At 34.3% G+C, this 16,255-nt stretch overlaps 2 protein-coding genes across 2 annotated transcripts; both read left to right on the forward strand.

The window, feature by feature from the left end:
• Nucleotides 1-7,486: 7,486 nt before the first annotated feature.
• On the forward strand, nucleotides 7,487-11,400 carry LOC123699887. The gene is made up of 2 exons (XM_045646936.1): nucleotides 7,487-8,084; nucleotides 8,165-11,400. Exons 1-2 carry the CDS (start codon nucleotides 7,580-7,582, stop codon nucleotides 11,398-11,400), a joined length of 3,741 nt encoding a protein of 1,246 aa, XP_045502892.1. The 5' UTR covers nucleotides 7,487-7,579.
• Nucleotides 11,401-13,977: 2,577 nt separating this feature from the next.
• On the forward strand, nucleotides 13,978-15,821 carry LOC123699765. The gene has a single exon (XM_045646784.1). The coding sequence runs from the start codon at nucleotides 14,495-14,497 to the stop codon at nucleotides 15,332-15,334; it is 840 nt and encodes a 279-aa protein (XP_045502740.1). The 5' UTR covers nucleotides 13,978-14,494; the 3' UTR covers nucleotides 15,335-15,821.
• Nucleotides 15,822-16,255: the final 434 nt, after the last annotated feature.

The raw sequence follows: 16,255 nt of genomic DNA on the forward strand, positions 1-16,255 counted from the left end.
TGATGCAGGGGATATTGAAACTTTTGCCTCTGAATGAAAAAAAAAAATCCTAAGTAACTTTGAAAGGAGAGGGTAAATACAAGCTGTGTATTTATCCTCTCTTTTCAACAGTGCTCGGGCTTGTATAAAAGTAATGATATGATAAAATATGTCACAAGTTATTATTATTTGAAAATTTGTAGATCATAAATGATGAATTTTTAGATGTAATTGCTTATAAATTGTACCACAGAATAATTTAGCGGGCTCAAACATCATGTCTGGAGCGTAGGACAAAGATTTTCGCGTACACCTAAGGGATCGATTCGTTTTGATACTTTCAATTATTCAATGTAAATGAACGAGTTTGTTTGATCGAGCTATGAATATATTTCGATGAAATTATTAAAGCCAATGTTTGATGCGCTTGAAGGCACTTTGATATAAAATTGAATTGGAATTTTAACTAGACTTCTTCTAGATGCTTCTGAATGAGAATTTTACATAAAATTATTTAGCACAAGCAAGATAAATCTATATACATTAGAATATTTATATAGTGTCAAGTAATTATTGAAATCAAGAACTGAATATTTTGCTCAATGAAGATGGTGTTTCTATTTTCCTAACTATGATAATTATGTAAAAAAATCAGCTCATAATCGAAGTTAAAATAATTTCAATAGAACACGGGAAGATAGCAGAAGTAGTTCCCGGTAAAATAAAACTCACTTGAATAACTCAAGCCGACATTCTCGTTAAAAACTCATTCGCTGCACAATATCTTAGTGCTGGGTTGGGGTTACAATTAATTTCAGCCGCTTGCGGTCGCCTCAGACGGGCTTCCTGTGATGTGTTCTGTTTGGGACCTTGAAGTGTGATATTTGTCGGATTTATTCTGAACGTTAGAGTTACCTTCAGTAATAAATTAAGTACAACATGTGCACTTTCCAAGGCCTAACCTGTGTTGGCAAGGTTTAATTTGAATTATAATAATAAATAATTGATTTATAATAATGGATTTCGTAACTTCTTATACTTCTTCTATATAAAGTTGACAAAATTGTTTAACACACATAGTAAGCTTTGTGCAAATTAACCGATTTATAGTTTGTGAGTTCTTTTACTATTTATCAATTCAATTTGTGATAGTGACAATACAAACTTAGTCATTTATTATTCTATTACCTACGTATGCTATATGTACTTACTTACAATTAATTTTATAATACATTAAAACGGATTCAAAGAAAAATCCAGTATTCATTGTTAATCTTGCTTTTTGATATAAAACAAAACTCTTTTCAATTAAAATACCAACCAAAAAATTCGATCTCCATTACATTCTTTCAACATGTTAAAAACTTCAAACAGAAATTTAATAACAGTACCAAGTAGAACACACCCAAGGGGCAGAGACACAAATGTGTAGGTCCAATACAAATGGTGAATCGACCGCACCGATCAATTTTAAAACGGAATTGCTTCGAATGATACAACCCGTTTCCTTATCTGAGGATTTATGTATGCTAGTGGGATGGATGCTTAAATTAAACCATGATGTATGAATTAATATTCACGCTAACTTTGAAACGTTTTAGATAGTATCGCTCTGTTATGTAGTTTGACATTGTGTTGGTGTTCTCTAGGGATTTGGGCGTTTTTTTTATAGTTTGGAAATTGACGGTTAAGGTCATATGATATTTATGTATTTTATCTATAGATACTATTATGACAGCTTCTTCCATAATGTATAGTAAAAGAATAGTTAATGGAATTTTTGGTTCGTCTATCTTATTTCCAACTATTTTTTAAATGACTAAGATTATAAATGCTATTGAGGAATTCCTTAAGCTATTTTTAATTTTAAAATAATTAATTACTAAAATCATTTAAAAATACAGAACGTAATATTATTATCATGTACCAACAGTGTTTTTAATAAATGTATCGTATAATTTAGAGTACAAGAATGTCAACGTTATCAGAATGCAAATACGACAAGGAATATTCGAAATTAATTTTCCACTGAGTTGATTAAAGCGCGACAAAAATCGATGTACTTACCACATTTCGCTAAGTACCGCGGGAGATTGGTTACAGCGTGCAACCGGCGCATTTCGAATAATTCAGTTAATTATTATTACTAAGAAGATCAACTCCGCGGCGTCTCTAATTAATTACTTGCTAAATAATCTCTGAAATTTATGCTCTTGTGTAAGTTGTGCAATATTTGTCAGTATATTAAGTTCTTTTCTTTTTAACCGACTTCAAAAAAAGAAGGAGGTTATCAATTCCGCCTGTATGTTTTTTTTTTATTGTATGTATGTCGTGGTCATATCGTAGATTTGATCATTTCATGATATGAGTGGCCATTTCACGAAATGGTCGCATATCGTGAAATGGCCAACATAGTTTGATCAGATCGTTAAATCGTCAACGTTTCACGATTTGGTCATCCACATTTGGCCAGATCGTATAAAATATAAAGAGTCCATAAAATATTTAAAAAATTCAGAATAACTATATTCTAAAAACTTGTTTAATGTCATTTAAGTTAGTGCCGCGGCAGCGGCCGGCGAATGCCAGAAGCGAATCGTTTTTGCAATAGAAAACAATTAGGTTAGGTTAGGTTACACTTTGATAAACAACGCACGAGCCGAGCGTGCCGCGGCAGCGGCCGGCGAGTGCCAGAAGCGGATCGCTTTTTAAAAAACAAACAATTATAATAATATAGTAGTAGTTTCTTAAATTATTTTATTTAAGTCGCATTTTTTCTTAAATACATATAAGATATCCACATTTTCCATAGTACTCGTACCTCTTCGTCGTAAATTCTTTGCTATGACTTTCTTCATAATATTGTTATTAAACGAATTATGAAGTTTTTAACTGCGAATAATTTAATTTTCGCCAGCGGCCGCCATCTTATCACATAAACACAGAGCTTGCAGCGCCTCTACCAACGATTAATGTAACTATTTTACGATATGATCAAATAATTTTGGTCATTTCATGAAAAAACCGTGCGTTAATTGGCCATATCGTGAAACGATTTCTTATCATTGATCTGCCCAAACCACATCATGATGTGGCCAAACTAAATTGGCCATTTCACGATATGCGACCATTTCGTGAAATGGCCACTCATATCATGAAATGATCAAATCTACGATATGACCACGACATATACACCGATTACTCCGAGGTTTCTGAACCGATTTACGTGTTTCTTTTTTTGTTCTATGCGGGATGGTGTCGAATTGGTCCCATAAAAAATTTATTCGGATAGGCCCAGTAGTTTTTATTTTATGAGCATTTTTGTCTGTATTTGTAAAAGTTTGAAGTCGGTTGTTTTTAATGCAGTTATTATTGACTTGTCGGTAACTATAATAATATATAGGTAATATCATAGCATTTTTGGTTAGTGTATCAAAATATATAAAATAGTGTGGTTAATTTTAAAATTATCACGGCTGGGACTTTCTAGATGCAAACTCGGGAAGATAAGATACAGAAGTCCACGTATCCTATACTACTAATAATAGTGCGAAAAGTGGTGAGGATAGATGGATGTATGTATGTTTGTTAGTCTGTCACGAAAGTTCTACTGGACGGAATACAATACATAATTATTTGTTATACATTAGAATAAAACATGACCTAAAGAAATAATTAATATTTCCCGCGGGTACGTTTGAAACCCGCGCGTACCCGCGCGTTACAGCTATAGTAGATATAACTTGTATAAGCTAGTATGTATAACGTATCAAGTGAAAATAGTTTCAGTATCGTCCTGCAATATTTTCCCAATAATCCGTGTATTCTATAAACACTTTAAAGTGATTTCGCACAAAGCGTTCTTTAAAATCTCTCTACTTACATTTTCAACGGTAAGAAGCTTACAGTCTATTATTTAAGGATTTTATTCTTAAAATGGTCAGGTGAGATCGAATTCTTTGTGTTCGAGTGGGAGGGAAATAGAAAATTGTATTTCTTGAACATTGAAAAGGAAAATAACGCGTTACCAAGAATGGTACTTTGTACTTAAAATAGCATACAAAGACGTCTTAGGAGCAAAAATGGGAACGGATGGTGTTATTAGGATGCATTTTTAAAGTAAGGAGAAGCGACCGCCTCTGTTGTTTTTAGTCTGAAAACTGAATGCGCAGTATTATTAGCGTTTATGGCCAAATGGCAAAAGTGAATCTATTTTAGAAGACTACCCGAATATTATTCTCATTTTTAGAGGTACATTTTATAAACACGATTGTTATAATTTTGAGGTAATCCATTTTTAAATGCTGTTATTTTGTTTTCAGATGTTTACTGCATTATCAAGAAACATTAAATATTTAATTCTATCGTATAAATATTATCTAAACGTATGAAAGAGGAATTACCTACACTTATAATTAGTGTTGCCCAAATTCAGTCTTGGTCTTGCAGTCTTGGTCTTGCGTCTTGCGTTTTTGCAAGACCAAGACCAAGAACAAGACCGCGTATTTTTAGCAAGACCAAGACCAAGACTGACCGTGCAAGACTTGAGCAAGAACAAGACTTAGCCTGCAAGACTCTTGCGTCTTGCAGCTAGGACTTAGCGCTATTTCACTGAGTAGTTAGGTGTAACAGTTCGGTGTATAACTACGTAGGTACGCTTAGGAATTCTATGAGACGCAAAAAACTGTATCAAAGAATATGAAAAACTGGACCTATGCGCATTACTACCATAAACATAGCGAATAAAAAAAATATCTATTAAAATCAAACTGAGTTAAGTTAAGATGGTTAAACTGTTTTAACCATCGCATCGGCACTTTGATAATGCGATATCAAAGGTTTTGTACTTACTTCTCAAAGAAATTTGCCGCTTTTCGGAAGTACATGGTTATGATACATGTACTTCCGAAAAACTTGGCGGCTTCTTTTGAAATCTAAAACAACCGTGGCCGCCACGCCGAAATCATAACATTTGACACTATTTGATTGCCGCCATAGGGCGTAGGTATACTCATGCAAAATAATTTCGAATTTTTTTAAGAGTACCTACAGGTGTTCCATAGAATAAATAAGTTTCAGAGTGCTTAGAATGAAAATGAATACATTATACTGATCACGCAAGTACTTAGTATTATGATTAGGATAAAATGGTAAGGATAGGTAGTAGATGTCATATTAATTCATTCTAGTAAGTATATATTATAATATTGATTACTTATATGTTTTTTTTTTATTTTTTATTCAAATAAATGATAAATCGTAAAACTCTTTTAATTTCTTTTAATTCAAGCTCACAATGTTCCAATTCTAATACATTTTTCTAAGATTTAAAGTAAACTTTAATAAATAGTAATAGACTAATAGGTAATTGCAAGACTTGCAAGATTCTTGCTGCAAGACCAAGACCAAGACCAAGACTGGGAGCGCAAGACCAAGACCAAGACCAAGACCAGATGTATTGGCGCAAGACCAAGACCAAGACTGGCTAAGTCTCGTCTTGTTCTTGCATTTGGGCAACACTACTTATAATAGACGCTTCTAAATGGTTATTTCCAGGTTTAATAATATATTTTCTTTATTAATCTTGCATGGTTTTATAAACTGGGTAATAGATAGAATTATAAGAAAGGCTTGGAACATATCGCTTTTTCAAGAAGTTTGACCTGCTATAAAGAAGTTACAAAGACATCGGATACAAACCGCCTTTGTAAACCGAATGTAAAGGAATATTTGATTTCCCGATGGACCATAAGTATTGAAATTTCGCATTTGTTTATCGCTTGAGCAGCAAAACGGGAAATGCTTCGAACAGGTTGTTATTATTTTTGATACGGCTGTTTCTGTGTGAAATGTTACTGTAGATTATTTACTTAATATTTATTTTAAGGGCCGATTTTTCAATCCTTGGTTAAAATTTATTCCTCCAATAAAGTATTATACGAACATTTTAAAATGTCACCTGTAAACTGTCAAATACGGAAAATTAGAATACATTTTTCAAATGATAGTTTAATACGATATTCGATGAATAAGTTTTAAACAACGATTGAAAAATCAGCCCTAAATAAATAAAATAAAATAAATATTTCGGAACTATTTTCACACACGGCACGATCTGATCCCATACTAAGCTTTCGCTTGTGTTATGGGAACCAGATAGCTGATAAACATACATATATTATTTCAAATACATCTATATATATATAAAAATCAATGCCACTTTTCGTTGTAATTCCATAACTCAAGAACGGGCTCACCTATCCAAACCAAATGCTTAGGATTTGGTCGGCATATTTAGTAGATGGTTTATGTGAAGTTTGCACAAAATCGGTCGAGCGGTTCCTCATTTGTCACATTTTTTGTAATAAATGAATTCAATAGAAACTTTTTTCACAGAAACTTTTTTGAAGTTTTGTTGACAGGACAAGCACGTTGTTATGTCATTCATGCCGTCAGTTCATTTTGGACGTGGTTCGATTAAAGCATATTATCAGCGATAAATTTCTTTTCACATAATTGCATTTACAGTGCATTCATACAAACGGTGAGTCCTGAATTTATGTGTACTTTTCTAAGTTGCCGTATATGATTTCACATGGCATCATATGCGACAGCTTCTTGGGAATTTGTTTTTTTTTTGTTCTAATTTTTTTTTTCGATTTTTAAGCGAAAACATATGTGCATACGGGAAAAATGCCACCAGCCAGACGAGCAAATATAGGTCGGCGAACGCGTAATGCAAATGATGTGGCATTACTAAGACGATCACAGACTGCAGATGAACGCGCACAAGCTAATTGCATTTACAGTGCATTCATACAAACGGTGAGTCCTGAATTTATGTGTACTTTTCTAAGTTGCCGTATATGATTTCACATGGCATCATATGCGACAGCTTCTTGGGAATTTGTTTTTTTTTTGTTCTAATTTTTTTTTTCGATTTTTAAGCGAAAACATAATATGTGCATACGGGAAAAATGCCACCAGCCAGACGAGCAAATATAGGTCGGCGAACGCGTAATGCAAATGATGTGGCATTACTAAGACGATCACAGACTGCAGATGAACGCGCACAAGCTAATGCATCGCAGCGTGAACGTAATGCACGCAATGGATTTGTTAACCCAGTACCTGTACTGAATCTTGCACGGCCATCACGAATACGTCGTGCTGTTTTGGCTGAAATGATGCGTGCTGCTTTTAATTACAACAGTCAGATTGATTATAGTATGTATGGATACATTGGAATGATGGACGCAATATGTCCACATTGTGATGCGGCTAACTTTCCAGGTGAAACGCCCGGCATGTGTTGTGCTAATGGCAAAGTGAGATTGCCAGCATTAGAAACTCCACCCGAACCATTGTATTCATTTATTTTTGGGACATCGCAAGCGTCGAAGCACTTTCTGAGTCATATTCAACAATACAATTCGGCATTTCAAATGACTTCTTTTGGTGCAACTAAAATTATTAGATATAATTTTATGCCGACGTTTAAGGTAAATACTTCAACAGGATTATTCCATGTTTGTATCAATCTGAAGCATAAAGTATATTTAAAAAAAAACTGATATAAGATTTACCTAAAATTGTATACATGTTACAGATTCAGGGCCAGATTTATCATCAAGCTGGTTCGTTATTGCCATACCCCGACGCTGATCATCAATTTTTGCAAATTTATTTTATTGGTGATGAAAATCGTGAATTGGATCAACGTTGTGCAATTGTTTCGAATACAAGACGAGAAATTATTCGTGAGCTACAAAGGTTTTTCCATCAGCATAACGCATTAGTTCAATTGTTTAAAATTGCTCTCGATCGTATGCCAACTGATAATCACAAAATCGTAATAAGAGCTGATAGAACACCTTTTGGAGAGCATGCAAGGCGATTTAATGCACCAACAATTGATGAGGTTGCAATTGTAATTCTTGGTGATCAGTTTCAATCCCGTGATATTGTACTTCATCGTAGAAATGAGCAATTGCAACGTGTTTCGGAACTTCATCGTAGTTACGATGCATTACAGTACCCAATATTGCATTGGAAAGGTGACGATGGTTACCATATCAATATACCAATGATTGATCCACGAACAGGTAAATAATTGACCTATTTTTAGTGTGTTGACATTTCATTTCTACAACTTTCTAAAGTCACATTTTGTAATTATTTTCAGGTCTACATATACAGAAAAAAGTTAGTGCCATGAATTTTTATTCGTATCGATTGATGATTCGTCCACAAGAACAAAATTATATCTTAAAATGTGGTAAACTATATCATCAGTACATCGTTGATATGTATGCCAAAATAGAGACTGAACGTCTTAATTTTATTCGTTTCAACCAAGCAAAATTAAGATCCGAAGAATATATTCATTTGCAAGATGCGATAGCGAATGATGCTAATGTTAATGACATCGGACGTTTAACTATATTGCCATCTTCGTATATTGGTAGCCCACGGCATATGAACGAATATGCACAAGACGCAATGTCTTATGTACGAAAATACGGTCGACCGGATCTGTTCATTACATTTACATGTAATCCGCAGTGGGATGACATCAAGAACAATTTATTTGAAGGCCAGTCGACAACTGATCGTCATGACATTACAGCACGTGTTTTTCGGCGAAAATTGAAAGCACTTATGGATTTAATTGTGAAATTACGTGTATTTGGAGAGGTGCGTTGCCATATGTACTCCATCGAATGGCAAAAAAGGGGATTGCCGCACGCACATATATTAATTTGGCTGGTAAATAAAATAACTCCGGATCAAATCGATAACGTTATATCAGGTGAAATTCCTGATCAAACTGTTGATCCTGAGTTATTTGATGTTGTCGTTAAAAACATGATACATGGTCCGTGCGGTGAACTAAATATGAATTCGCCATGTATGATTGATGGAAAGTGTTCGAAACGATACCCAAGACAATTGACTTCAGACACAATAACGGGCAATGACGGATATCCGTTGTATAGACGTAGATCACCTAATGATAATGGCAAAACGGCAACCATTAGAATGCGTAACCAGGACGTTGAAGTTGATAATCGTTGGGTGGTTCCGTATTGTCCATTATTATCGAAAAAATTCAAGGCTCATATAAATGTGGAGTATTGTAATTCAGTCAAATCCATTAAATATATTTGCAAGTATGTAAATAAAGGGAGCGATATGGCTGTTTTCGGTGTAGCTGGTGATAATAGAAATGATGAAATTACTCAGTATCAACTGGGGCGCTATATTAGTAGTAATGAAGCTGTCTGGAGGATTCTGTCGTTTCCAATGCACGAAAGACATCCTGTGGTTGTTCACTTAGCTGTGCATCTTGAGAATGGCCAACGTATTTATTTTAATGAAGCAAATGCATTGGAAAGAGCAGCACACCCACCAGCGACTACGTTGACAGCTTTTTTCAAATTATGCGAAACTGATACATTTGCTAGAAATTTGTTATATTCCGAAGTGCCTCAGTACTATACATGGAATGTGTCTTCAAAAAAATTTCAAAGACGTAAACAAGGAACAGCAGTCGATGGGCATTCAGGCATTTTCAAAACAGATGCAATTGGGAGAATGTATACAGTACATCCAAACAATGCTGAGTGTTTTTATTTGCGATTGCTATTAGTTAACGTCAATGGCCCAAAATCATTTCAAGAATTAAGAACAGTCGACGGTCATTTGTGTCAAACATATCGTGAAGCATGTCAACTCTTGCATTTGTTGGAGGATGATGCACATTGGGATTCAACACTTAATGATGCATCTACGTCAGCTCATCCACAACAAATACGAATGCTATTTGCCATTATATTATCGACATGTATGCCATCAAATCCACTTGAATTATGGAACAAATATAAAAATTATATGGCAGAAGATATTTTAATTCGTATGCGTCATCATGCAAGAAATCCTGATTTGTTGATTACCTTGGAAATGTGCAACGAAGCTTTGATAATAATTGAAGATATATGTCTAACGATTGCAAATAAAGCATTAGTACAATTGGGTATGACCGCACCAAATCGTCCCATGCATGATTTGTTTGATCGTGAATTGCAACGTGAGCAGGAATTCAACTGTAATGATTTGCGTTTATTTGTACAATCGAATATAACCAAATTAAATATTCAGCAAAAACATGTATATGATACAATCATGCAAGCCGTTTCCAATAATGCAGGTGGATTATATTTTTTGGATGCACCTGGTGGCACAGGTAAAACGTTCGTTATATCATTGATTTTAGCGACTATTCGATCAGATCAGAAAATTGCACTAGCACTTGCATCTTCGGGAATTGCTGCTACATTATTAGAAGGTGGTCGGACCGCACACTCTGCATTAAAATTGCCATTGAATGTACAGGTGATTGAAACTCCAACTTGCAATATATCGAGAAATTCTGCTATGGCAAAAGTTCTGCGATTAACGTCAATTATTTTATGGGATGAGTGTACAATGGCGAATAAAAAATCACTAGAAGCATTCAATCGAACAATGCAAGATTTACGTGGTAATCAACAGCTTTTTGGTGGTGCTTTGATATTACTTTCAGGGGATTTTCGTCAAACATTGCCTGTCATTCCTCGATCAACTCCTGCTGATGAAATAAATGCCTGCTTGAAGTCATCAGTTCTTTGGAGATATCTACAAAAATTGACACTAAACATTAATATGCGTGTTCACCTACAAAATGATCCAGCTGCCCATGAGTTCTCAAAACAATTGTTAGAAATTGGTGACGGCAAAATACAAATCGACAGAACCAACGGATTGATCGCTGTACCGAACAATTTTTGTACAATTGCGCAATCGATAGATGAATTGATTGAATGTGTTTTTCCGAATATTGTTCAGAATTACAGAAATCATGATTGGTTGACAGAACGCGCCATTTTAGCACCGAAAAACATTCATGTCAATGCAATTAATTTTCAAATTCAAGCGAAACTGCCAGGCGTAGTCACGAAATATAAATCAATTGACAGTGTTATGAATCAAGATGAGGCAATGAATTATCCAATTGAATTTTTAAATTCATTGGAGCCGGCTGGTATGCCACCGCATTGCTTGAATCTGAAAGTTGGTTCTTCGATTATATTATTGCGAAATATTAATCCACCAAAACTGTGTAACGGAACCAGATTGGCAGTGAAAAAGTTATTGCCAAATTTGATTGAAGCTACGATCTTAACTGGTAAATCAAAAGGAGAAGTTGTTTTGATACCGCGTATACCTATGATTCCAACTGATATGCCTTTTGAGTTCAAACGTTTACAATATCCTGTGCGTTTATCATTCGCGATGTCCATCAACAAGGCCCAAGGTCAAACACTTCACGTTTGTGGTGTGAATTTGGAGGAACATTGTTTTTCACATGGCCAGTTATAAATGTTGCCTGTTCCAGAGTCGGTACCCCCAGCCGTTTGTTTATTTATGCTCAAAATGGAAAAACAAAAAATATTGTTTATCCAAATGTTTTGGATTAAGTGTGTTGTAAATAGCTAGCAATTGATTTCGATTTTAAATAAAATATTTTTTTGATTAAATAAATGAATTTGATGTTCCGATTTGTTTATTTTATTTCACTTTATACGTAGCGAAGCACGTACCGGGCCGCTAGTACTTATATAGATAATTAACACCCAGACACAGAGCAAACATCTATGTTCATCACACAAATATTTGCCCCGGGTGGGGATCGAACCCACGACCTCTGGCTTGGAAGGCAGGGCCACTACCAACCAAGCCAACCGGTAAGTTAAAGAAAAAACTGAAGAGGCCATAAAAATGAAGAGTTTGTTATGTCAGCTATATTACATTATCGCACTAAGCCTAATAAGAGCGGAAAAATGCGGATGAAACTGCGGGGCAAAGCAGAGTGGATTGCCTTAAAAATTGTTGCAATTTATAACGTAAACTTGTCAATTTTAGCAATTGGTAGGATAGCAAATACTGAACAATCCTGTCATTCAGATATCATACTGAGGCTGGATGTTTACATAATTCTGCCATATCTATTCCAGCTTAGCCATTTCGGTTGTGACGTATAGCCTGCATGTTTGTATTGTGTGAATCTGGTTAATAGAGACACAAACTTATAGAATAATTAGACCTACCTGGACCTACCAAATATAATAAATAATTTAAAAATAATTAAACGTGTGTTATCTCGATGTTCCTATCATTTAGATTCTAATTAAACTGTCATATTTTGTAATGCAAAACAATCTGAATTTTAATAAAAGAGCGTGTGTGCCGAGCGCATGTGTCAAAAATGAAACTTCTTTAGCAAGATTTAAAGCTACCAAAATCGTCACCTTTCCATAACGTGACGATATTACCATGATGCAAACTTGAAATTTTACTCTCAACGCACCTAAAGAAGTCCAATAATTATTTAAATTACTATAAAGGAGAATGCCCATGAAAGTATGGACCACAGCTGTATACTGTGGTCCAACACTATAGTGTTGCCAGAGTGGTTTTGGAGGGTTCTTCGATATTCAAAAGATTTTTACCAATTGACTTTATTGTGATAAAAACAGGGGTTTTCAAGATATTGAGAAAAATGTGAATTAACCTCATAACTTAAATAAACCCGATTTAGTTAGGTTTATGTGTGATTTAGGTAGTATTTTATCGTCCGAAGGTTATTTTTCATTTAACATATTTAGTCTATGCGTAGAGCTTTCAGATAAAGTCTATCTGTTCATCGGCTAGTGTAGGTAGGCACCAGAAATCTTCCGGGACGGATTTCAAGAAAACCTAAATATATATTTAAAAATGCCAATAGTTTTTTTTTCGGTTTACATATTGTTGTTGTTGTTTGAATCATTTTTTCACTATATATTCGAAGAAAGAAACAAATAAGAAATAACTGGTTACCTACAATGATATTTTATGTATAGATACGTTATATACTCACAATATATCCAAAAAAAATGCTTCATATGCAGTGTCAGGCACACACAAATACAAGTTTCATTTTACTTAATTTATTACATTGACAGACTGTATAAGAGAGATGGCTATAATAAAATGATATAAACAAAAAAGACAAAGATAGTTTGTCACTTCCGCGCAGGTGTAAGCAAAAGTCATAAGAATTCACCAATTAAATATAAATAAACAAATAGTTGCCATGGCAATTGGCATAGACTAACGACACAGAAGGTTCAATGTTATAGATGTTTCGTTTCCTGCACACGTAAACAAATGTGACAATTTCATTTACTATTTAATTATTATTATGAAGTTTTATTAAAATGAAAAAAACTTTTTTGGAGATATAACTGTATTAAGCATTTATTACTAGCTGTGGTGTTCGTTTTCGGTCATCATCATTTCACCCGATAAACACCCACTGCTGAGCATAGTCCTCCTTATAGAACTCCATACAGACCGATCTTACGCTATTCGTTTCAAGGCAGTTCCCGGAACCCATACAAGGTCATCACTCCAACTTGTAGGATATAATAATAGTGGTGCCTAGATGAAAAAAGTATGAAATAAAAGAAAGGATGAAGTATAAGCCTTTTTTATCTAAAACACAAATAAAATTTATGTTCAATAGCTATTTACAGAAAAGCAAATAGCATTTTTCGTCAGTAGCGATAATCTTTTCTTTAATGTATACGTATATTCAACATCATTTTTGCAAACAAACATTTTTGCCATCACGATTTCATTGTATAGGTATAATAAATAGATATATTTGTTAATTACATGCACTGTGTGGATTTAAATATAAAAATAATCAAGTATTTACCCAAATCGAAATTAATAAAATAACCGTTCTATTTTCAATAATCGTATCTACATGATAATCTTTGAACACAGTGTGCGCTAGCTTTGTCACACTAGTGATTGAAGCAATGTTTTATCCCTTTCATTATTTCAATACAAGTGTCAAGCAAGTGTCATTCATTAATAATTGCAAATTGTTATTTTTGGGAGGGAGGGCGCTACTGTGCCACTGTTCACTTCGACGTCTGTGTTTTAATTAATTATCAAATAGAAATAACGGTGATAGCGTGACAAAACAGTGATAAATCAATGAACAATACTAAGAACCACATGGACTAATGTTTTCATATTAAAAAAGTGCGTAAACAGTGATAAAATCTTCAAAACATCAAGGGACTTGGATCTGTCATTTTATACATTACTCTAAGTGTAAACTATCTAATACCTGCTAAGTTCAGTGAATAAGACACAAATAAACATAAAAAACACTAAATTGTTACTGTGAACTCAAGAAATCTGTTTTTGCATCAAAATACATAACCTCAAAAATTATTATTTCACATAGTCACGCAGTTTTTCGAGTAAACAACGATAAGCGCCATTTAGCGTCGAGTAGCCGAACTCTCTAGACATAACTCGATAAACTGAACGCAACATCTGCTATTGGCAACGTAGTTCCGCTACCAACCATAAGAGATTATAGAGGGCGCTACGAGTACCAAAACAAACAAATACTATGGAGGAAATTATGAAAGCCCTACAGAACATTCAAAAAGAACTAAACTTACAAAAAATTGAAATTCAAAAAAGTGGTGAAAAGGTTACAGAACAAGTAACACTCAACATAAATAAGAAAATAGAAGAAAAATTTACCATTTTAGAAGAAAAACATCAAACTTTAAAGGGAAAAGTTGAACAACAAGAAAAAAGAATACAATATATGGAAAACCAAGCAAGACAAAGAAACATAATTTTCTTCGGTATTGAAGAGGGCGAGACATCCTACCACAACTTGGAGAACATTATGTTACAGTTCATTAGTGAAAAATTGTCCTTAAAATTCGATTGTAGAAACATTCAGGAAATAAAGAGAGTGGGGAAAAAAAGCGATAAACCGAGACCAATAATTGTAACTTTTTCTACCCTTGGTTTAAAGATCAACGTTCTCAAGCAAAAGAGATTATTAAAAGATACCCAATATTATTTGAACGTAGACTACCCTAAGTACATATTGGAAAAAAGAAAAGAACTTCAAGAAGAAGCAAACAGAGAGCGCGAGAAAGGAAACAAAGTCTCGATAAAATACGATAAACTTGTGATATCAAAATCAAACAACAAAAGAACTATGATGACTTCCCCAGAGTCAGATCCCAGAATTCAAGCACTAGCTGGTAATAGTACAAAAAGACCTATGAAGAAAAATAAAATAAAACAATCAAACCCACCTATACCCAGATCAAACAGCGTCCCTGAAGCAGTTCTAAAACCAAGCATTCTAAGCTACCTAGTAAACAACAACGTCAACACAACACAAAATCAAACCAACGACAATATAACCAACAACCCACACTCATAGCAACCAACACCGCCCTCCCTCAAGAATGTAACATCAAAAAAATTTCAACTAAGTAACAAAAACCATCTTCCAATCCGGCTGGTCACCGTGGAAGATCAAGACCATAACCCTCTAAAGAAGATACCTCAAACCTCTTCAAAAACAAGAAGAGAGACACGAACCGAAGAAATATTTAATTCAACTAAAAAGAAGAGAGACCTGATATACATAGTAACCTACAACGTCAGAACCTTATCTACTTACGAACGTTTAATCGAACTAAGCGAAGCTCTCACTAGAGTCAAATACGACATAATTGGATTATGTGAAATAAGGAGAACAGGCACCCGGATAGAAGAATATAATAATTTTATACTATGTCACACAGGATACACACCTGGCAGAAACGGAGTCGGTTTCATAATTAATAAAACCCGCAAGAACTGGATCGAAAGTTTCATTAGCATAAATGATAGAGTAGCATTATTAAACTTAAGCATACAAGGACTGCCCATGACAATTATACAAACATATGCACCGACTGAAGCAGCGTGTGAAGAAGAGATTAACACCTTCTATTCGAATATCAATAGAGCCATAGATCAATCTTATAAGAATTATATAATAATAGGCGATTTTAACGCAAAAATAGGACAACCAAGACAGAATGAACATTTGTTAATGAAATCAAATGGATTTGGAGAAAGAAACCAGAGAGGCCAAAGGCTAATTGATTTCGCGTTCGAACACAAGCTTGCCATCTTAAACACTTTTTTTAATAAAAAACCAAACCAAAGATGGACCTGGCGTTCACCTAATGGTAATTACAAAAACGAAATAGATTACGTTCTGTCAAATCAACCAAACATCTTCCAAAACATAGAAGTATTAAATCTGAACTACCCGTCGGACCACAGAGCAATCAGAGCAACAATTTCCATC

Source organism: Colias croceus, chromosome 18 (assembly GCF_905220415.1).
Source record: "Colias croceus chromosome 18, ilColCroc2.1".
Taxonomy (NCBI): domain Eukaryota; kingdom Metazoa; phylum Arthropoda; class Insecta; order Lepidoptera; family Pieridae; genus Colias; species Colias croceus.